The 25,275-nt window shown below is 38.1% G+C and overlaps 1 protein-coding gene across 4 annotated transcripts in view; it reads right to left on the reverse strand.

Moving 5' to 3' along the window:
- aopep (aminopeptidase O (putative)) overlaps positions 1 to 25,275 on the reverse strand; it is a 141,549-nt gene that overhangs the window by 85,447 nt on the left and 30,827 nt on the right. For all 4 annotated transcript variants that reach the window (XR_007441406.1, XM_049485701.1, XM_049485700.1 and 1 more), the window contains exons 6-7: positions 12,760 to 12,949; positions 7,664 to 7,770 (exon numbers count right to left, since the gene is read on the reverse strand). Coding sequence is in view for 3 of the 4 variants with exons in the window: in XM_049485701.1 (XP_049341658.1) it covers positions 7,664 to 7,770; positions 12,760 to 12,949 (297 nt within the window). In the remaining variant the exon portion in view is untranslated. The remainder of the gene's footprint in view (positions 1 to 7,663; positions 7,771 to 12,759; positions 12,950 to 25,275) is intronic.

Here is a 25,275-nt window from a genome sequence, read left to right on the forward strand (position 1 = left end):
GCGAGAACTTAGGTGAGGAATTGTAAAGGTGGTGTCAGAACAACAATTCCGTGCTGAAAAACACTATAATTTATTATGTGCTTAGGAAGGAAAAGACACATTCATCATCAGAAAGGCAGGGCAGGGGCTGGAAGTTTTTAGGACTGCATACATCAAGAGATTTAAGCTTACTCTTAAAACGCACATAAATAATAATGACCACTCTACCACAACTACAAACTGCTTTTACAGTATACAGTAGAATACTATCTTTATAGAGTGGGGGAGAGCAGAGCTGAAATCAAACACAGTCTTTATGGAGTCCAAGTTAAACAAACTCAGCAGTCCGATACCATAAGTGTATTTTCACTGCATTAGGGCAATTTTGTTCTATCATAAATGTTTTTCCTTTTACGGAGCTTTATGTTTAAACCACAAAATGTATTGCTATATTACTGAATATGTCTCTTGGTGGCCGTTATATAGTATGGTGTAAAAATCTCCATAGAACCTATTGGATCATTTTATTATCTGTTCATTAATAGCACTGTTAAGAAAAATACACAACCAGTTGGTCATGCACTCAAATAGTACATGTACGTTTGTTGGTGTGAACTTTTAGACATTTCAGTTTGGTCCGAACTAAAGTAGCAGGTGTGAAAGGGGTCACAAAACACAATAAGGATAAAGATAGGTTTATGTGTAGATTAAGGTGTAGGTTAAGATGTAGTTTAAGGTTAGGTTTAATTATAGATCAGTGCATAGGTAAAGATTAGGTTAAAATTAAATTTGGGTGTACCTGTATTCTAGGTGTACACGGGTGTCAATAAAGGTTAGGTTGAGATTAGGTTAGGGTGTAAATTAAGGTGTAGATTAAGGTTAGGTTTGAGTACAGACTAAGGTGTAGGTTACGGTGTAGTTTAAGGTTAGGTTTGGTAAAATGTAGGCTAAGGTTAGGCTAGGGTACAGATTAAGGTGTAGATTAAGGTTAGGTTTGAGTACAGATTAAGGTATAGATTAAGGTTAGGTGTGGGTACAGATTAAGGTGTAGGTTAAGGTGTAGATTAAGGTTAGGTTTGGGTACAGATTAAGGTGTAGATTAAGGTTAGGTTTGGGTACAGATTAAGGTGTAGGTTAAGGTGTGGATTAAGGTGTAGGTTATAGTGTGGATTAAGGATAGGTTTGGGTACAGATTAAGGTGTAAATTTAGGTGTAGTTTAAGGTATAGATTAAGGTTAGGTTTGGGTACAGATCAAGGTGTAGATTAAAGTTAGGTTTGAGTACAGATTAAGGTACAGATTAAGGTTAGGTTTGGGTACAGAGTAAGGTGTAGATTAAGGTTAGGTTTGAGTACAGATTAAGGTGTAAGTTAAGGTGTAGATTAAAGTTAGGTTTGGGTACAGATTAAGGTGTTGGTTAGGTTAGGTTTGGGTACAGATTAAGGAGTAGATTAAGGTTAGATCAGGGTACAGCGGGTGTTTAATCAGACCACACTTGTAATGTGTTCTGCAGGATTCTGCCTTCATTTTTTTTTCATTCGATGGGTTTCGAACAAAAAACAAAAAGTATCAGACTGCATAGACCATGCTTTGCTTAATTGTACGGTACAGTCCAGGAGTGTCTAACCCATAGACTGTATATAAAGATGGACGCCGTGTCGCCGTTCCCATTCATTCAATGAAAATGAAGCCAAAATCTTCCTCCATTTTGGCGATTCAGAGACCAGAGTCTGCGCAGTAGAGTCCAGAGGAGGGAGAAAGGCTGTGGAGAGACCGCCTACTCATTTAAATAACCCCGCCCCTGAGGGCTGCCTCGCGGTCACAGACTGCAGAGCGGGGCGGAGCGGAGCTGGCGGTCTGTTATTGGTCCCGCCCATAAGCAGCCCTTTTACCATAACCACACCTTTTTTGAATAGAGCTGAATAATGTTTTAAAAACCGAATTCTGTGGGGATATAAAAATTTGACAATATAAGCAGAGGTTACACTAGCTGTTACATTTAAATAATGGAGGTAGAATTACAGTATATTAGAAAAAAACGTGATTGAAAGTTTTCTGTTTTGCCATTGAAACCTATGGGGATGGGTGGAGTTACACAGCTTTCTGAAACCGAACAGTAGGGGGCGCCCGACCTGTGGTGGCTTCACTTTTGAGAGACGATGCTCTGTCCAGCTATACACAGTCTATAGTCTAACCTTATCTGCTGAGGGCCGGCGTTACAGCAGGGTTTTCAATCAATTGGTCATTCATCAAAGATCTAAAAACTTGTGCTTCTGCTTAAGTGGAATGAAAACCTGCAGCCACACTGGGTCTTTGCAGATAAGATTGGACACCCCAAGCATAGGCTATGATAAGAATCAAGAATATTAGTATTCTGTTCAATGATAGTTTCATATACAGAATATAGTAAATGAAATGCAGCAAAACACAGAGAGAGAGAGAGAAAGAAAAAAGAAAGCAGTAGACAAGGGGAAGGCATAACAGGCATTCATCAAACACACAATATGCAGCCTGCACTTCCACATGAATGGATGAACTGGCTGATTCTTCTGAGCACCAGTGAGCAGAGTGTGCTTTTGCAAATCGATGAGAATCACTCTCAGTCTAGCACACTGTTCTCAAATGTTCTTTGAACGTTTTCAACATGCATGTAAAAAAAAAAAAAAAAAAAAAAAAAAACACTTCATGAACATATACTGACTCTATGCAATGCGTTTTATTCAATGTGGGGGAGTTCATCATCCTCTACCGCCTTCAACCAAATTGATTTAATGATTTTGTTAAGATTAACTGTCAAAAACATGAAAACTGTTGTAGAACAATTTATTTAACCTGAAATTGTGGAGGCCCACTGGTTCACATATGGAGTTTAAGGAGTTAAAATGATTAATTTTAAAGTGAAAAAATGCTATTTTAAGTGACTCCAACATTATGGCGTTCCACAAGGTTTCATTTTAGGGCGCATGACACTGATGCACATCATTACAGGAATCATGTATGAGGCGTAAATATGGAGATTAAGGGATAAACTGCTACATTTAGTAAGCCTGATATATAAGTCTAAGAAACTGTTGTAAATAATTGCAGAAGAAGTATAAGGCTTAAATATGGAGTTTAGGGGATCAAAATGGCTAAAATAACTAATTTTTTGCAGTAAAAGAGGGTAAATATTCAAGCAGAACTTGAATATTGCTGAGTTTTTGTGATAGGAAATATGTGATAGGATATATTCAACCACTTACAAATGTTACGACCCCTGGTCGTATTGGTTTTTCTTTGTATGCCCTCTGTGCTGTTTGTGTTTAGTTTTTGATTGTAGGACCATGATTGGCCACCAGGGGCGCACTCTATAAAAGGGCAAGAGGAAACCTGACCTGGGAGAGACGTTCAGGGCTCCTCCCCTTTCCTGACCTGGAACAACTTCCTGCTCAGACTAACCCGGCACCTCCATTTTGTTTTCTGTGTGTTGCTTTAGTTTTTGCTTCAATATACGTTAGTCTTTGGGTAAAGTAGGGGGTGAGTGCCATTTTGTTTTGCTACCTTTTTCTCCTGTTTTGGTGACAGGGAGTCAGGGTAGTTTATGTATTTTGTTTTCTTTATTTTGCAGGTTCAGTTAGTTGTCTTTGTTTGTTAGTTGGTTTATTTGTTTTTTTGGCCTATGCTCACTCCTGAAGTCATATTCCCTTCATTTTATCAATAAAATCGTTCTTATTTAATTTATTTTCAGTGTCTGGTGTTTGGTCTGGCAGAGGGTCTGGGGAGAGAGCCCACTCTCATTTTCTGTTACGGCCTGACCCTAGACCGGGTCGTAACACAAATTATGAGGTTTTTTTTTTTTACCAAACTAAAAACCTCTGGAATATGATCAAGAGGAAGATGGATGATCACAAGCCATCAAACCAAGAAGAACTGCTTCGATTTTTGTACCAGGAGTGGCAGAAATTTAACTGTAATCAAAATACAGGGTTATTCCACCAAATATTGATTTCTGAACTCTTAAAACGTCATAAATATAAACTTGTTTTCTTTGCATTATTTGAGGTCTAAAAGCTCTGCATCTTTTTTGTTTCACTGATGTTTGTCTACCCACTAAAAAAAAGTATTGCCAATAGAACAAGACTCTCTAGAGCCGATAAACATGAACCTATGAGCTAGTCTGGTATAAAGCTCCTCAGCATTATGCTGTGGAATAGTGGAACTTAACTGTGTTCTCTGGAACTTTGGTGGTCCATTCAGTAATTCTGGGATGAGTAGAGGAATTAGGGATGCCCTTGAATTGTATATTCCTAAATAGAATATTTAAGTTATTGGAATTCATGACCGTTTTATTTCACAAAATCCAGCCCTATCACACAGTGAGTGTTTGGTGCATGTGAGTTTTTTTCACGCCAGTCCTATTTTTTATTATTATTATTTTTTTTTAAACAGTGCCAGGTCTGGATTTCAGCATGCCGTGACAGTGCCTCAGAAAACTGGCTGCATTTTGCTTGTAAAACTGTCAAGGGCAATCTCAGCACGGCGTGCCTGCGGACTGCATACACATGAGCGTGAGACACAACTACGAGCTGCTCATTTGATCTATGGCAGCAGTGTAACATCACTGATGACATTTAATTATTTTAATAAATGTCTTTCCCACACATTTCATAACACATTTTTCATCACTAATAACAGACTCACATGTACGCTGTCTGAGATGTTCAGAGAGGAGCATGTTGAGTCATATTCATCAACTGTCGTTACTGTTAGTGTAGAATATCAGTCAATGGTTTTGGGTCAATACATCAGTTTATAACGGTGATAAAGCATTTGCTGAAGGATGCAATATGAGCATGTTAATGTGTTCTTTAATTAATCAAGGTCGTTGTGTAATCTAACCAAAAAAAATCTTAAAAACTACATATACAACAAAAAAAAGTGCTGAACCACTCTTGCAGCCCTACTTTTCTTTTTCTGAACATGATAATGCTCATCCATATACTGCTGCCACCTCAAGAGCTTGCCTGGAAGATACAGATGCCATAATCTGCCATTTCGCCAGTCTTATCTATGTCTTATCTCTGACTGTTTGGAGGATGCTATTGGACTAGAAACCAGCACGCCACACTCCAACACAAAATTATATATGCTTAAATGTTTAAGCTGCATGGGATAGATCATCACAGAACACCATTAGGAACCTCTACATCTCCACGCAGAGATGTCTGACATACTTCTGTATGTATTGCTCAATAAATATGACCAAGGGTTTCTCATATCAGTCAACATTCTAGATCATATATTGGGTCTCTGAGTGGTCCAGCGGGCTAAGCACTGCCACTATGAACAGGAGATCGAATCCCGTTCATGTAGCTTGCCATCAGCTACCAGAGCCCTGAGAAAGCTCAATTGGCCTTGCTCCCTCTGGGTGGGTAGATGGCGCTCTCTCCCCACATCACTCCAATGGGTGATGCTGATCAGCACAAGGCGTCTGTGAGCTGATGTATCAGAACCGAGTTGCTTCGCTTTCCTCCGAGACAATGCAGCATTAGCAGCAGCTAGAAAAGAGGCGATGGCCGATTCATATGTATCAGAGGAGGCATGTGCTAGTCTTCACCCTCCTGGTGTTGGGGCATCACTAGTAAGTAATTGGGGGAATTCTAATGAGTGGGATGGGTAAATGGCCTTGTAAATTGGGGAAAAAATTAAAATATAATAATAAAACAAAACAATAATTTTTTGCTCCATTTAATTGATGATGAGTCTATTATGCTGCTATTGTGTTATTTCTCCTTTAGAATGCAAATCAGGCTTGTCTTAACATTATATTATCTTTATATTACACTCTGCAACTCTAAAATTAACAGTCTGAGCATTTGAGCTAGAGATTACTGTTAGTGGAGGGGTGAGTGGAAGGGCCCCAGATATAGACTGTCAGGTAGATCAGTAAAACCTGCAGGTAATGTCGCACTGAAATTCCAAAACGGATCTGTAGATTTTGCTCCCACACACACACACACTTATTCTCTCTCTCTTAAGGGTAAAGTACTCCCACCCACAACCTCTGCAAAACCCAAACAACTACTCCAACAGGCACTGCGCTCTCCACTCTTCCATCACACACCAATTCACATCCTCCTGAAGCAGTGACACATTAGTAATGATCTGCCTGTTATCCATATCCATTTTAATCAAATAAAGGTAGAGAAGATGAAACAGAAGATCTTTAAAGGCAGGAAAGAAGCGAGAGCGCAGGAGAATGGGCAAGAAAAAGCCTAGAACTTTTCATCTGACTTGAGGGTGGAAGTCTAGAAGACTGTAAACTTCAGGCTGCATCATATCCCAAGATGTATTTTTGACAACAGCCCTATAGCAAAGACCTGCTTATCAGCAGACAAAATACATACAGTATTGAGCCAGGATGATTTTTCAACTGAAAAGTTGAACAGGTTCTCACCTGTATAAACACTAGTGAATATTAAAACTAATTGAAATGAACAGAAATACTGCAATTAGAATGTTCCCAGTGTAGCTACTGTCCTCAGTTTACGTCTTTCATCACTAGTAGCACTGTGTTAAAGGCAAAGTTCTAATTCGTGGTTGGGAATTGGAAATTACTAAATCACTAAATTGTGGAGAAAATTCATATGTAAAACTAAGAATTTCCATATTCTCAATTTTACTGAACGATTAAAATTCTAACATTCTTTACATTCAGTAACAGGAATGTTAAATAGATGAACAACCTTAGAGATGAAATGCTTCCACTATCAGGCCTTGTTCAAACTCCAATAATTCACATCACTTTGCCACAGAACATGGGCCATTTCAATCTTAGCCACAAAGTAACACCTCACAACCAATATAATGTGGGTGTTCCTAGTTTTCCAGCACCGGGGCTCGAATATCATTAGCATTAGGCACTAACCGCTATTTCCCTGTTCAGAGGTGAGTAGTATCAGCCTGTAGTCTGCTGCTAACCCTGGCTACAACTGCTGGAGCAGCATTAGCATTACCCGCTAACCATGTTAGCTGCTAATGCTAATTCGGGAATCTAAGCTTACTTTAAATACACACAAGTGTGTTACTCACCCAAATAGACAGTTTTTAGGAGAGAAATCGGTGTAAATTAACATATAGTGATCGTTTGACTTTAAAAGAAAGTCTTTTCCCCTCACCACCACCTCGCAGTGAGACCTGCTGAATTAAAAGCTCCTTATAGTGTCTCTTAAAATGCACCTTATAATCCAGTGTGTCTTATGTATAAAAAAAAAAACAGAAAATAGAGGTTCATTGATGATGCGCCTTATAATACAGTGTGCGGTGCAAAAAATACGGTACAGATCTAGCCTAACAAATTTTTGGTGTACTGTACATCTCTGCATATGTATAACGAATGGTTTTCGACCACAGCCTTGTCCAAAAGTTAGAATAATTCATAATATTATTGACTATTATTAACTGATCTAGCATTGACTAAGGAGAACCCATAAAAGGCACAATAATATGCAAGCTTATCCCAACACCCAGTGTGTGTAATACTACTGGAAACTACTGGAGACAATAATGGCTGCGCTAAAATGCAACTGTGTGTGCGTGTATATGTGTGTGAATATTTGTGGCAGTTGCACACCATTATCTTTAATGAGGCTATATGCTGCATAAGAGAGGCAGATAGTGAGGGTGTGAGAGGTGACCGGTCAGACCTGAGGACCAGCAGCTCCTCTTCTGAGTTCACCAACTCATCCTTCAGCCTCCTCCAACGCAGGAAAGCCTTCAGCTGCCTCTGCTCCTCTTCCTCGCTGCGATCCAGCTGAAAGAGCAAGGGTCAGGGAGTTTATGTGAGTGAAAGAGAGAGAGACAGAGAGAGAGAGAGAGAGATAAGCAATAAAAATACAAATAATGAGATGATTATCCCATCATCATCATCACAACGCAAAACTGAAATGCCAAAGCAATACACTGCTCACAAATTCTAGGTCAGTCATGCAAACCCTATAACAGGAGCACAGTCTGCCAAACAGCATGTGGCACCAACCCATCAGCAAATCCACTTCAAATCTTACTGTGGAATTGTCGGTAGCCTGTGACTTATTCCTGCAATCAACTACTATAAGAGCAGGACAATGATGCACTAGAGATTCTGCACATCCACTGCTATCTTAAAGATTGGCCCAATACAATACAGGGTCCCAGAAATAACAAGTGAAAACCAAGGGCTCACCTAAAACCCACAATCCAACAATGTGAGCCCCCCATGAAAACGTTGCAAGGTAGTTCCCAGTACACTGATAGTATTTATCAGAACACCAAAAAAATCGTAAAGACTGCACCCTCATGCCAATATCTGGAAGTAGCTTGCTGACTTAATGCCTTGCTGTCTCAGAAGGCAGTGCATTGATTAAGGTTTCTGTAACTGAATTACAAAGACAACAAAACATCCTGATGTTGCCAAGACATCGACAGCTCACTGTTATATTTAAGCATTTAGCTGTGTCATTATTATCCATTAGCATTTTCACCCAATAAAAAAAGAAGTCTCTAGAATCCTACATTTCGATTCAGACATGAGTGGGCACCTTCCAGTCTTAAAATCCTGTCTGAGGTGCAACATTTCAGACACGGACAATAACAATATTTAATGTGAACTGAGAGAAAAGACATTCCTCTTGCTGACAATATTGATAAGAACCAATTTAAACACAGCATGCCTACATTTTACTTTAGGAATAGAAGTGTATCAGACTATCCATACTAGAGCTTAGATTCTCGGGTTCGGCCGAAATTTTCCACCACTTTCCTCGCGCCAGGTCAGGCTCAAGAGAATAGTCGGTGATACAGCATCAGTTTTTTTTTTATGATATTTTTTTACACAAAGCTATGGAGTGATAATAACAATATAGCAAAGTAACAAATCAAACTGAGTGCACACTACTTGTCCGTATTAAGCACTTGACTTGCAGGGCTGTGCAGTGCAGTGCATAGCCTTTTTTTTTGTTGCAAATATCAAATCAAATCAAATTTATTTATATAGCGCTTTTTACAACTGGTGTTGGCACAAAGCAGCTTTACAGAAACATGATCACAGGACAAAGAGTCAGGCAAAATATTAAACATAGAAAATACAGAATACAGAACCCCCAGTGAAAAACTCCCTCAGAGCTGCAGGAGGACGAAGGAACCTTGGGAGGACCAAGACTCACATTTAAGGGGGGACCATCCTACCACATGTCAAACGGCTTTTAAATTAATTTTAAAAATTCTTTTAGACTATAAGCTCAATACAAAAAAGTGTTAGTTCAGAATTTTTTTCTATTCTTAAACGAAACTTTCTGAGATCTGTTCCTAATAAACATTTTTTCTTGAATAAAAGGTCTTCTTCAGTGTTGCAATGTTAACATAATTCTGAACAGATTTCGCTCATTCAAACAGCCAGAAAATGTTTTAATTGCTCTTCATACTCAAAAAAGTCAGGTTTAAATCGGGCTGGGGATCAAAAAGACAGTGTATGGGATGGGTTGGGTCAGGCCGACCAATCTAAAATCTAATCCATACTGACATTAGCAATTATTCTATAATATTTTATTGTTGAGTGGAAGAACAGTATTTTGATTAAAAGGAGGTAGAAGTGGGTCTCTGTATGAACATGTTTGGGAACCTCTGCTTAGATCAGGGTTAATCTAATGGAATCATTTTGTTTCTGCTTAGCACTCTATTCACACCACTGTGTTAGAAGCATGATAAACAGACAGAACCTGCAGCACTGATGGGCAATGTATTAAAAGCAGTGTGGACAGGTTTTATAGGTTTTAATAGGTTTTATAGGAAGGTTTTATATAAAAACTTTTAATATCTGTAGTCCCGAAGTTTCCGCTGTTTTCAAACTAGCCATCTTTCATCTAGCTGGGAGTACAGGGCTTCAAAGCCTACCACAAGCGCCATGCCGGCAACCCACATAAAACCATCACTCCACTACAACCGGCTCAAAATGAAACTACTATGGAAATGATGTGCTGCTTTACTGGCCGCCACAATCAGTAAAACCAGCATTAAACCATCCAATCAAAAAGAGGGAGATGGTTCCATGACTCATGTAGAGTATGTGGAGTAAGGAGCCATTTATGACTGAGATTCAGGCAGAGTCAATCCAGCACACTCAGGAGTGCAGATGTGTTCTGATATGTCGGTGGGAAAAACACATGTTGCCTACATAAAGTAATTTATACATATAAAGCAATACCCCCAATCCAACAGATACACCTGTATAAGTTATGAGGTGTAATCTTGTGACATTCCCTTTCTGTAGTATTGATTATGATTAGCAGCATCTGACTAAAACTGTGACTAACCCACATTTACAATGCAGAATAGGGTTGTCACGATACCAAAATTTTGACTTCGATACCGATACCAACTGTAGTATCACGATTCTCGATACCAAAACGATACTTGGAAGAAAAAAAAACCTAAAATATCTGAACATAAAATGTTTATTTTTGACTGAACTGGATTGAACACTGAACAATAGGTGCAAACGTTTTTATTCTAAAATGAAACATTTGAACAAAAAACAAGTTTCGTTATTATAACCTTAACTATAACATAATTATCTAAACACTTCCTAAAAACTAAAACTAAAACCAGAGGTAATGGTAGCCTGACTATGTGAACCTGACGGGCGGGCAGAAATTAAGTTCTGAATAAGGAAAATAAAGAGACAGAAGAACATTACAATGTTATGTTCATTTTAACACTCACTGCTCCATTTTATTAATCAACCGTTTACCGTTTTTAATAAGCAGTCGCTAGTAAATCTTAGTAAAGCTACAGACAGAGTGTATCTTGACTAACTCCACTAACCTGTCGACTTCTCAGCTCTTTGTAGAGATCAGGGTGCTTGTCTGCTATTATGTTAAATAACACTGTAACATAGAAGCATAGAACTATTATTTAATTAAAATGATTTTTAAGAACAGCTAAACACAGTGCTGCAGGTCAAACGCGGAGGCGTACACGTGCGAGAGACAGAGACACAGAGAAAGAGACACAGCGAGAGAGAGAGTGAGAGAGATTTGCGTGTTCTGATGTGAGCTACTCACAGGTAAAGGTTCTCTTTTATCTCCTCTTGCTCATATTCTAGTCCCACACATAATTCTGCAGCTCCCTCAGTGTTTTCTGTCGTATTTTGCGGCTAGCGCGAGCGCTTACAACCAACACCGCGGAGCGCGAGGTGCCGCCGCGCTTGTGCCGAATCCGCTACTGAATCCGACTCCCGCTTCGCGGACAGAATCGGCACAACACCCCCCGCTGTACAACTGCGGGAGTGAAAACAGCGCTAATAAATAAAGTAGTTTAGTTTCACTTTCAGTTTTCGTTATTTTCGTTATTTTATTTAAAAATAAAAATATCAATAAAAAACAGATGCCTACATCTCAGACTATTTTCCCACACTTCACTCCTCGCGCCCGTTTTGTCCACAAGTCGCGGACGAGAGACATCTGTTATTTTAGCCGTCGCCATTCTACACTCGCTGCTGCTCTGCTGGCTTGCGCGTGAATCGATTCATTTGTTCAGAACACTAAGTTTATCTGAATCCTGCCACACCGACTGCTGCGGTGTGAATCAGTTTTCTTATGAACTGAATCAAATCGCGCCTACTAATTTGACTCATTTGAAGCTAGTGACTGGGCTATATACAGTATCGAAAGTATCGAACGCTAAAGAACCGAATCGTTTGTGATGACGTAGTATCGAAAAAGAATCGAACCTTCGGTACACCGTGCAACTCTAATGCAGAAGACCCCAATGCAGCATTATTTAGCATCCATGAGACACAGCTGCTTTGTATCTGATCACCCTTACTATAATCACTAGTGGAAAAGTGGACTTTTACTGTACATACTATAGACACACACTGCACATTATACAGCTCGGGAAAAAAAAGAGAGCAATTAAAAAAAATGAGTTTCTTTGATTTTACCAAATTTAAAACCTCTGAAATATAATCAAGAGGAAAATAGATGATCATAAGCCATCAAACCAAACTGAACTGCTTGAATTTTTGCACCAGGAGTGGCATTAAGTTATCCAAAAGCAGTGAGTAAGACTGGTGGAGAAGAACATGCCAAGATGCATAAAAACTGGGATTAAAAACCAGGTTTATTCCACCCAATATTAATTTCTGAACTCTTTATGAACTTTATGAATATGAACTTGTTTTCTTTGCATTATTTGAAGTCTGAAAGCTCTGCGTCTTTTTTGTTATTTCAGCCTTTTCTCATTTTCTGCAAATAAATGCTCTAAATGACAATATTTTTATTTGGAATTTGGGAGAAATGTTGACCCTCTTTTTATAGAATATAACAACAATATTCATCTTACTCAAACATATACCTATACATAGCACAATCAGAGAAACTGATTCAGAAACTGAAGTGTCTCTTAATTTTTTCCAGAGCTGTAGACTACACATCCTAAACTATGACATCTGTACCATGATAGATAATGTATCGCAAACTAAAATGATACGATACATTGTGATATCAATATTTTGTCCCACCCTTAACTATCACTATTACTAAAACACAAAAACAAGCAATCATTTTTTAAAGTGTAAAGAGATGATGGATTTTTGAACTCAGTTCAAAGATGCTTTTTTTGTAATGATGATAAGCCACAGAGCGCTCTACTGGGGGACACAACAAATATGTCAAATCTGAAAGGATAAAGCTGCCAGAACAACTAGTATAAAAAAGGCAGGCTGTTTTTGACCATGTTGCTGATTCCGCAGTGGAGCAGATACCTGCTGGACTTTGGCCCAGAACACGTCCTCCAGGTAGGTGGCAAAGCCTTCGCTGATCCACTCCTCCGTCCAATCCCGCGCTCCAATGGCCAAGCCAAACCAGGAGTGGGCGATTTCATGGCACATCCTCGCACCACACAGGCCTCTCTCACCCACCAACACACTCTGGGACAGGAAGATAATGTGTGGGCTGGAAAAGACACACAAATATATTTAGAGAACGTGAACAATATGGCTAATGTAATGTAATGTAAGTATTTTTGTGACTATTTGTTTGTGACTTTATGTTAAAAAGATGCAGTAATGTCATTATGCTGACATTTACATTAATCATATTCTTCTCCTATGAATCTGTATGACTATGTATAGCTATGTTTACATTACCAGGCTAAAGTGATTCAAATCAGATTTTTTGCTCAATGGTGCTTAGACAGGATTTTTTCATGGCTGTGTGAACATGCCAAATCTGATTTTCTCAAATCAGATTTGAGTCACTTTCATATGTGGTCTTAAACCGGATACAAATCCGATCCATGGACATGCGACATGAATGTGAACAGTCAAATCTGAATTCATGCATCTTTTTGCTTATACACATGCGCTATATGCTTCTCTCTCGAACCCACACACTATCTCTTGGTGCGGCTGTGCAGCTATAACTGTAAAAACAGCAAAAGCAAACAGCCTGGCCTTTTTTCACCTCCTCGACCTGAGTTTGAACTTCAGACCTGCTGTTTTTTCTCCAACTGAGCAAAAGATGAGCTGCTAACAAACGCATCCATTTTTCTTTATAAAGCTACGAGTCGTCTCTCAAATATGGCATTTTTTTGTTGTTGGTACAAAAGGTGACGTTTCTACACATATCAATGTGCGCATGTGAGGCGTTTCAGGGATGTAATGTGAATGTAGCTTATGCCTCAAGACCTGCCTGATCATTATTTAACCAGTCTTTAGCTCCTTTAAAAGCTGATTTTAATACAGTGCCTACTAGCTGTGGGCCATACTGTGGGCACAAATACCCAGAGGTATGTTGGATTAGTAATGGCAAGGCATTCAATCTGAAGAACACTGTAACTGTACTATACTGTAACTGTTAAACATGGTGGTGGTAGCATCAAGCTATGCAAAGTGGATAGAATAGTAATGAAAGAAATCTTAATCACAATTTTTCATCTTCCATCAGCTAAACTGTCAAAAAGTTTAATCTTCACTGATATTCATGCTAAGTGTATGCTAAACACAAGTGTTGTGTGCAGAAACATAATACTGTGTTTTGAACATTACATTAAGAAAAAAATGGTTTATGTTTGAGTGTGGGTATTTTTTTCTTAATGCTGCACATAATCACATTAAAACCTCAAAGTTTAAAAAATGACAAATCTCAAAATCAAACAGTTTCAGAAGCTGAAGTCTTTACAGTTTTGCTTCATCCGACAGAGCTGTAAAACACTCATAATGCAGAATGTGAAACAGCATCGGCTTTCAAAAGACAGAAAAAAAAAAACTTCAAAACTTCCAAAAATGAGAGGTATGAGATTTTCTCACAAAAGAGGTGATGTGTTGTTTCAGCTCCAACGTCAGCTCAGATCCAGTTTTGGCATATCATACACCTCGGCCACCCTGAACCCTGAACAGACTTCAAAGCCTGGGATTTTCCTCTCTCAGTCGCTCTATCATTAAAGAGGAGGATCCCGGAGACCAAACGATGCCTGCGGATTTTGGAGAAGCTGTCCGGACTACACCCTTTACCCAGCATTCCAGCTCCATGTGCTAATAGAGCTAAATTAAAGGACACGCGGACCAAAACGCCAGCCATGCCTGTCAGCAGCTCAACCTCGCTTCAAAAACATCTTGGCAAATAAAAAAAGGCTTGCATCAAAAATGGCTGCAAGCAAACAACTGCTTACACTTACATACTCTATAAATGAAAGAAATCACAAAAAAAAAAACTGAACTGCTCGTCAGTGCAGTGCTGCTCTTAAGCTAAAGCAGCAAACAAACATTGAAAGATTACACACCCCACTTTGGCTACAGTTTTACAATAAGGTACATTAAACTACGCAAAGTTCATTGCTTAATAAACCCCCACAAAACATACAACTGCTCATATGTGTGTTAAAATCATAACGCACACATTTGTGGAACAAACAAATTAAATGCACAATGTTTAACATGCAACTTATAGCTAATTTACACACTTTTTCATGTTTTTTCTCAAACTGTAGCATACGGCCATCTTTTAAAAATCAACAAAAAAAGAACACAATTTGGCTGATTTATTTTAAATTCATCTAGAAACTTCCAACCACTCTTAACACAAAAAAGCAAACATTCTTTCCATTTTTCTTTGCATCCAAAAGTGCCTTTTTCAAAAAAAAAAACACATTAAAACATAAAAGACTTCAATATTTCACTTTGCTTATGACAAAACACTTTAAGCTCACATTTGGAAAATCTTTTATTATAACTGCAGCCTGTTAGCTTAGCTAAATTCCAAGTACTATTAATTATTTTGTAAAAATAACCCTAAAGTGTGATTTTTCTCTACATTTTAGGCCAGATTCACACTATATAATCTTTGGCCCAATTTTCTATTCACCAACTGTTTTTGGAACTTATATGTAAAGTGCTAAAGGATGTGATCAGAGAGTTTGCTGAGTGAACGCAGGAGTGGAAAGAGTAATGCATGTCATTATAAGAATCTATACTCTGTCCATATTGACTAAGTTAAATAAAGCTAAGCTAAGTTAACAAAATTAATAAAAAAGATCTTATTTTAAAGTCAAACGAGCGCTGGGTGTTAATCTACACAGATTTCACTATTGAAAACTTTTTATTGGGGTGAGTATAGCGCTTCTGCTTATTTACAGTAAGCTTAGATTCCTGAATTTCTCCAGCACTAGGCTGGAGCATTAGCATTAGCAGCTAACCACTCCAGCAGTGCGAGCCAGGGATAGGAGCAAGATACGGGACAATAATATTCCCCTCTGAACTGGGAAATAGCGAGCGCTGTTAGTGGGTAAAGCTTATGCTACTCCAGCAGAGCTAGCCGGGGTTAGTAAACTGGTAAAATTCATACATAAGATGCACTGGATTAACAGGCACACTAACGTCTTTTGGGAAAATTAAAGGATTTTAAGTCTGTCTTATAGTGCGAAAAATACAGTACTCACAGAGTTGTTTTGCTAGCATTAACATTTCCTTTGAGAATTCCCTAGAGTGCCTTTTCTGAAAGGCTGGCCAGTGTGTGCACCTACAGCAAACAGCCTTTTATTGACATGCCATTCAGAGCAGTTCTGACAAGTGAGAGGACCAACACCCATTTTATTTATGTTAATGTGTTTAACCCTACAATGAAACATTTGCTAGCCTGGTGATAAGAAGGTTCCTGTTACATTAGCATAAAGCTAAATGTGGTAATTGATTTAGTATTTTTGTGGCAGCTCTCTAAATTAGAGAGCTACAGAATCTCATAACATGCATTTAAAGTTGTATTTTTTTATTTTCTCTATGCTACAATTAAAATTCAATAAATTATTTTCTAAGCAACAAATAAAACTTCCCACTGTTTTATTGTTGTGCTAGCTTGAGCACCTTCTTTGGGGACTCCAAACATGTCCCAGCTGATCAACAACTGTACATTTGGGGCAACCAGAAGCTATACCAGTTTGACTGTTGCTTTAAAACGATGATTGTAGTCACATTTATAACATGCTTTATATATTCACATTGTTGTGTTCTAGCATTAACATCTGCTTTGAGTGCCCGCACAGCAAACAGCCTTTTATTGACATGCCATTTAGAACAGTTCTGACAAGTGAGAGAACCAACACCCATTTTCTTTATGTTCATGTGTTTAACCCTACAATGATAATGTCATTTTTGCTAGCCTGGTGATAAGAATTTTCCTGTTACATTAGCATAAAGCTAAATGTGGTAAATTGGATATTTTTTGTGACAGCTCTCTATATTAGAGAGCTACAGACAGTTGAATCTCATAACATGCATTTATTTTTTCTCTGTGCTATAATTTAAATTCAGAAAATTAAGTTCTAAGCAACAAAAAAACTTCCCATTATTTTGTTGTGCTTGAGTAACTTCTTTTGGAGACTCCAAACATGTCCCAGCTGATCAACAACTGTACACCTGGGGCTACCAGAAGCTATACCAGTTTGACTGTTGCTTCAAAAAGAAGATTCTAGCCACAGATAAAACCTACAGTATATACTCAGTGTTGTTTTGCTAGCATTAACATCAATGATAAGGTCATTGTTACTAGCCTTGTAGTAAGAATGTTCCTGTTACGTTAGCATAAAGCTAAATGCGGTAAATTGGATATTCTTTGTGTAAGCTCTCTTTTTTTTATTATTATTTCTTTATGCTACAATTAAAATTCAGAAATTGAGTTCCAAGCAACAAATAAAACTTCCCATTGTTTTGTTGTTGTGCTAGCTTGAGCACCTTCATTAGGAACTCCCCTGACTACCTTTGCTGAAGGCTGGCCAGCGTGTGCCCACACAGCAAACAGCCTTTTATTGACACACCGTTCAGAACAGTTCCGACAAGTGAGGGAACCAACACCCATTTCCTTTATGTTCTCAGACCTTGACTGGCCTGCATAATGGTTTTCAAATGTGACACACTGTCAACGGATACGTAAGGCTTCTATTCTAAAGACAGATCACTGACAGGTCATCGTTTGAGTTGATAAAATAACCCAAGCACTTTCCTCGCTCCCGCCCTCCCTCTTTCAATGGCACCAAACAATCTACTGGCTTTGGACTCGGGGGATATCTTTTCACTCCAATGCGCACAATGGCCTGTGCAAAAGTGCAGGAAACCCATACAAAAGCAACAAGACTGACTCAGAGCAGAGCGTGGCTTCCATGCATTCCCCTCAAGTTGTTTTGATGATTCACTGAAGTCATCAGGTTGCTGCTGGTGAGTACGCCTAAACAGATCTTCTCATAAATAGAGTTTACAGAGCAGGAGAGTATGCTTCCCCTGTTATCTAAACAGGGAGGAATGATAGGTTTAACGGAGCTGATACAGGAAAGCAGATGCTGGCTAACATCCAAAGGAACAGACTGTTAGAAGAAGAAGTGCTTACCTGTTTTGACCTGGACAACTGCAGTGATTATAGAGGATATGCATATTTATATTGTATTAGATTCAATAATAATATAATGCACTTTTAAATTTCATATAAATGCTGTGTAACAATATGTTTTTTAAATATTGACTATGAAATCGACACATTATTACAAATATAGAGGAACCTTAACCTTCATTTTAATAGTAGTAGTACTTTTTATACAGTGCATATTTATATAGTTGTATCTGATATGCTTGACATGTTTAGATGAAAAATTATTTAAAGAGGTTAAATAACATCAATTTCCTTTCTAAAATGATTGAAGATGTCTTCATATTTTAAACATTATTCATTTACATATGTATCAAATAGCTATTTTCAAGTTATTTAAACTTGTCTGAGAATTCCCTATCTACCCTGTCATCCTGGGACAATACTGTCCCTTTAAGAAAGTAATTATCATTGCCTGTCATACTGTTTTCTTTTCAAAGGAACTGAAGACACTTGCTGCATGTTTAGCAATTAATAACATTGGCCCCATGCTTAGCTAGGGTAAACCTTAAGCTGTCCATCCTGTTCTGAAAATGTAAATGCATTTTCGGAACAGAACAAGATCACCATGAACAATAAAAAAAAGTTAGCATCTCTGCAACAACCATGTTTCCATCAAATGCAAGTTTTTACCAAAACTGTCCTTTATGCCTTGACAGGAAATCAAAAGTGAAAATAATAAGTGAGGAAGTTTGGAAAATATGATTTATGTAGTCTAATGACCGTGGAGTAGAGTATTCAGTATTTTTGTGAGGTTATGAGGGTCAAAAGCACAGTTTTCTGACTGTATGAATTTCGAAAAGCATAAGGATTCCTCACCAATATAAACAGTAATGTAAAATCTCTATAAAGACCTGCTCTATAATTTACTGCTGAACTACAAGTCAGGCCATTCATGTTTGTTTTTATTCTTCTCATTTCCAGTGAACAGGACATGAGCTGTCTCATAACTATGTTGATTATACATGAACACTTTCTGAGCGGCAGACACGCCATGCACTCCGTCTACTAGCAAAATTCTAATCTGAAAGCAGACGCATTACACTCACCTTTCTGTACAAGATTAACCTTACTGTACAAAGTTTCCAAACAAGAAAATATACTGAATAAAAAAGCTTCTGCCAAAGAAGCACCAAAGTGAGGTAATTAGATTGGCTGGGCTTGAATTCTGCTCTCCTGAATGGAACAGGAACAGTGGAGGTCAAGCTGTGGTCTGGAAGGAAATTTAAAAAAAAAAGATTCAAAGAGAAGAAAACCCTGTTTGAGTGCAAAAGACCTTCAGGAACATTCAGCAGGCTTTGTTAAATCTTTCTTCTTTTTAAAGACATCCTATATACTTGCTATTACCCAAAGCTCCAATATACTCCTCTAAACAACTCAATAGTACCTTGTCATAACATATAATTCCCTATAGTACACTATACTATCCTAAATTACCCAACTTGTCTCTTTACTACCATCTACACTACTCTATACCCCTCTCTATACACAATCTTATTTTACCCAATACTCCTGATATTACCCTACACCCCACTATACTCCCCTATACAACCCAATAGTAACTTGTAATACCATGTACTCCCCCTTTAGTACCCTATACCATCCTAAATTACCCTATAATCTCTTTACTACCATCTACACTTCCCTATACTCCCAACACCATCCTATATTATCCTATACTCCTGATGTTACCATATATCCCCTATACTCCCATACAACCCAATAGTACCGTGTAATACCATATAATCCCCCTATAGTACCATATACAACCCTAAATTACCCTATACTCTCTTTACTACCATCTACACGTTCCTATCCCAACACCATCCTATATTATCCTATACTCCTGATGTTACCATATATCCCCTATACTCCCATACAACCCAATAGTACCGTGTAATACCATATAATCCCCCTATAGTACCCTATACAACCCTAAATTACCCTATACTCTCTTTACTACCATCTACACGTTCCTATCCCAACACCATCCTATATTGCCCTATACTCCTGATAGTACCATTTACCCCCTATACTCCCCTACAACCCAATAAGACCTTGTAATACAACATAATCCCCCTATAGTACCCTATACATTCCTAAATTACTCTATACTCTCTTTACTACCATCTACACTTCCCTATCCCAACACCATCCTATATTATCCTATACTCCTGATGTTACCATATACCCCCTATACTCCCCTACAACCCAATAGTACCATGTAATATCATATAATCCACCTATAGTACCCTATACCATCCTAAATTACCCTATACTCTCTTTAATACCATCAACACTACCCTATCCCAACACCATCCTATATTATCCTATACTCCTGATACTATCATATACCCCCTATTACCCCCTACAACCCAATAGTACTGTGTAATACCATATAATCCCCCTATAGTACCCTATACAATCCTAAATTACCCTATACTCTTTTTACTACCATCTACACTTCCCTATCCCAACACCACCCTATACTCCTGATGTTACCATATACCCCCTATACTCCCCTACAAACCAATAGTACCGTGTAATACCATATAATCCCCCTATAGTACCATATACAATCCTAAATTACTCTATACTCTCTTTACTATGATCTACACTTCCCTATACTTCTAATACCATCCTACATTGCCCTACACTCCTGATAAGACCCTATACTCCCATATATTACCCAATATTCCCCCTATACTCCTCACAACCCTCCAGCTTGTATAAAGCAGTGGTGGTTCTATTATCAGTTGGCATGGATTGCTGGTGACTGAAAACAACTCGCCGATTTTTTCCCATTTTCTCCCCAATCTGGCTCAGCCAATTACCCAACCCACTCATTAGGACTCCCCCTCTCACCAGCAAAGCAAAGCTGCATGAGCAGGGGTTCAAACTTGCGACCTGCTGCTCATAGTGGCAGTGCTTTAGACCACTGGACCACTTGATGCCCCTAAATTTTATTTTATTTTTTTTCCTATTTTCTCCCCAATTTACACAGTTGGTTGGTTGGTTGTTGGGGTTTTATTGCCACTTCAGCACAAATTTGGCTACATACACTTGGTTTTAAAAGCGTAGATATAAATGCACAGTTGATTCAAACATTACATAGGCCTCTACATGTGTGTCATATTAGATGTTTAAGATTAAGATCCGATAAAAACTTTAAAATCTTCCCTGGTGGGTGTTTCCCAAAAAGATGTTCTGTTCTTGATAGTAAAATTTTCTTATATGGTTATGGGCTGCACAGTCGATGAGGATGTGTTTTATAGTTAGTGGGGTCCCAATTTACACAGACAATTATCCAACCCACTCATTAGGACTCTCCCATCACTAGTAATGCCCTAACACCAGGAGGGTGAAGACTAGCACATGCCTCCTCCGATACATGTCAAGTCAGCCACCGCCTCTTTTCGAGCTGCTGCTGATGCAGCATTGCCGAGCAGCCAGGCGCTCGGAGGAAAGCACAAAATTGGCCCTACTCCCTCTGTGCCCCGGGAGCTTGATGGCAAAGTTGCATGAGCGGGGGTTCAAACCTGCAATCTCCCGCTCATAGTGGCAGCGCTTCAGACCGCTGGACCACTTGACGCCCCTAAAAGGCTACTTTTGATATGCTAAAATGCCAAACCCTCGTCTGAAAAAGACTTCTCACTATGCTCTCCCAGAACTGTCTGGTGTGTTCGGTGGACCATTGCTCATCTTTTAGCCGCAAACAAATCAGTCATAAAAGGACAGGAAATGGGTGTAAAAGACTCAACGGTTTGATGTTGCTTCTACCATAAAGAGCTAATGTCGTTTTGTAATTCTTTTGAATAACTGTAAAGGATGGAGACTTTTTTCTGCTAAAATTTTTGCTAAATTACTTTTGCTAAAATAATTTTTGCTTAATTTCATGAATCGGTTCATTCTGATAAGATAATCACAAACAATAACGTATTAAAACTTATTTCCTCTTTAAATTATTTTGAACTGTACAGCTTAAAATATTATCTTGGCCAAAATCGATGAATGTGATTTACATTAATCAATCAATGAGCGTGTAATTAATTTGATTTTTTTTTTTCATCGCCTGACAGCACTATTTTTCTGAAATCATCTTTCATTCTCACTTATGACCTTACAAAAACACATTTTAACCAATGTGCCCAAAAAAATTTAGGTTTAGATAATGCATCTCTACATGGAACCTCTGTGCATGCTCACACTAAAGAATTTCATGCATTTCATGTCTATTATCTCTAGCCTTACTAAGCTGATCATACTATAATCCAGCTAAAGCAGGTCTTAATAAGACTTGAGCTGCCTTTTATGACAGTAACTTTACCTTCATAATGACCCGATATCAAGTAATCCCTGAAGACCACGCCGTTTACTCCCTACAGGTACCATTTCTTCCCTTCTCTCCCTACATAATCACCAGGAGCTGCACAGAGTCAAAGTCAGGACTACAAATGGCCTCTGACTGACTGGATAACTAAACATTTTGAATATGCAATGAAGACAAAATTGACAAACATGGATTCTGATGGACAAAGGGCACACTTATTTATCTGCAGTTTAAATGCCTAAAGTAATTCTGGAAAGAAAAGTCAAATGATGAAAAAAACCACAGTACAAATAAACAAGTGGGTTTTCTGCGTGGCCGCTGCCCTTTTGCATAAAGGTTCAAATCTGCTGAGCATGGGAGTGAAACGCGAGCCTAAAAACGAACAGAACATTCTTTCACACACAAACAAACACCAGCACAAAGCCTGGGCAATAGGATGATGGGATAGAGGAGACAATATTATCAATAATCTCAATTTTCTAACAAGATAATATTGTAATCATTATTTTTATACATCGCCCAGGCTTAGTTTGCAGAAAACAAAGAGAAGACACATTAGTAATCCTCTATTCATCCAAACACATCATGCTAAACAAATAAACAGGGGCGCAAATCTGGTCTACGAGTAGTCTACGAGGCTAAGAGTTGTTAAAATATAGGGGCGTGCACGCAATAATTATCATTAACAATAATGTACCCTGAAATATCGTGCCAAATCACCCACCCCTATTTATCACATCAGGGTACTACTTTTTTCTGTTTTAGCAAAAGAAAAAAAAAACTCATACTATTCTCATTTCCCATTATATATCTACTAAAGACCAGTATCATTTATTTTACTTTAATCCTGGATATATAGAGATATTTGGAGCGCATTATTAGTATAAAGACATTCTGAATCATTGACTTCTGTGACAAATCCGATAAAACTCTTGTATTTTTTAATATCTCAGTTAGGGGTGTGCTATATATCATATCATATGCAGTAATAAAATAGAATAGAATTTTCTCTTAGTTGGAGTAGTGTATTCACAATTTATATATATAAGTATAGTAAAGAGGTACATACTGTTTTATCAACCAAATCAATAGGCCAAAGTCTGCTCTATCTTTTTATCTATTTATAATTTATTAGACATTCAAAACCTTTGAGACATTTTTTTTACACTATGTTGGCAAAAAAAAAAGGCATCTATTTAAATGACACAAATAATGTAAACTTTTACTGTTTTTCATCATTTGATTCTAAAATTGTGTACAAATTTCATGATGAATTTGGCAATAGTTATATCCTCCTGTAAAGGTTCTAACCTTTATTCTCCCACACGATGTGGTAGCTAACTGGCAGGTACAGATGTTACCTCTGTGCCACACAAACCACTACATCAGTAGCTGAAAATGTAAACAAATCTAAGCTCTAGTTGTTTGACATACTGAGGCAACACAACAAAAAACTGGTGTTATCTTTATGCCTTTCCCCCAATATCCTATACTCCACACCACTTTCCATTAGGGGTGGGAGATATGGCTCTAAAATAATATCACGATATTTCAGGGTATTTTTGCAATAACGATATACTTGGCGATATAGGAAAACAGAAAAATAATTAATTAATTTCAGGAATATAGTATAAGAGTATAACAGCATAATCATAATGTAGTAAAATAAATAATATATCATAAAATAATATAATGCAGCAAAAAATATTGCAGAATATTTAGTGCATGCATATAAACTGCAAACTAAAACAATTATACAATAAATACATCTAAAGCCTAAATAATGGACTACTTTTAAGACAGAACAGCCCTATTATCACGATATGGATTTTTAATATCATGATATTTCTGCATCACAATATATTGTATACGATATAATATTGCCCACCCCTACTTTCCATAAATACTTCTATAATCGTCTGATCTATAGCAGCTTCTGATCTATATGCTGCCATAGTCATTTCAAAAAAGAAAAAAAAAAACACAGTAATGATAAAAACCCTATTGCAACACTCACATAGCTCTGTAAAAGATCACACTGTAACCTGCTCTGGATTAAACAATCTACCAAATGGTGTTAACGTAAAATTCACTTTCTTAGCTAAAGAAAGAGAAATTAGGGTTTAACGGCTCCCGTTTCAATCCAACCCAACAGAATCTTGCTCGGAGGAAGGCCAGAGCCCAAACACAGCCGCTCGGGGCAGGAGGGCAGCTGGAAAGAACAAATCATGCCTCGCCTAAAATTATCCCCAGGAGTTTATTTATGCCCTTTGTGCATTAAGCTTATTTCCCAACAGTTGAATAAGCTGCCTTTTGTAGTCAGAGCCAACAACTGCCACACAACCAAAGGCTACCGCTCTATTACTGACTGTATCCAGTGCCATCCAAGTCGCTCTGAGCGAGAGGGAATCCATCAAAACTGAGAGAAATGTAATCTTAACCAGCAGTAGCTGCGCTGAACTGAGGTACAAATATAGATTTCAGCACAATAGGCATGCACCTCATAGCCTTGATGCCAAAGTCAACAGTTTTGTTCTCAAGACCACTTTACAGGAACATATAAGGGAATCATATTAACGAGCCTGAGGCTGTTCTGATGGACCCGCATGACTTCAGTTCCAGTAAAAATCATAGTCTGACCTTTTCACTCTTTCACTATCACTACTCATTCTCAGAATACTTTCAGATTCGGTTTTGAGTATTATCCACTGATCAAGCAAAACATTACAACCACCTCCTTGTTTCTACACATAATACACATTTTTCAGCTTTATTAAGCATATAGGAGCACTTAGCATTTCTAGAATTTGATTATAGTCCTACTCTTTTTCTGCATACTTTGTTATCCTCCTTTCACCCTGTTTTTAATGACCTTACAGGAGAGACCACCACAGAGCAGATATTATTTGCCATCCTGCATTAATGATGGGAGATATGGACCACTGTGCAAAGTCTTCACCAGCCCATCCAGGTTACACAACAGGCTTGTATAGTAGGCACTAGGAATGATGGGTGCATCACTTCAGCACCCTCCCTTCTT

This window comes from Astyanax mexicanus, chromosome 12 (assembly GCF_023375975.1).
Source record: "Astyanax mexicanus isolate ESR-SI-001 chromosome 12, AstMex3_surface, whole genome shotgun sequence".
NCBI classification, from domain to species: Eukaryota; Metazoa; Chordata; class Actinopteri; order Characiformes; family Acestrorhamphidae; genus Astyanax; species Astyanax mexicanus.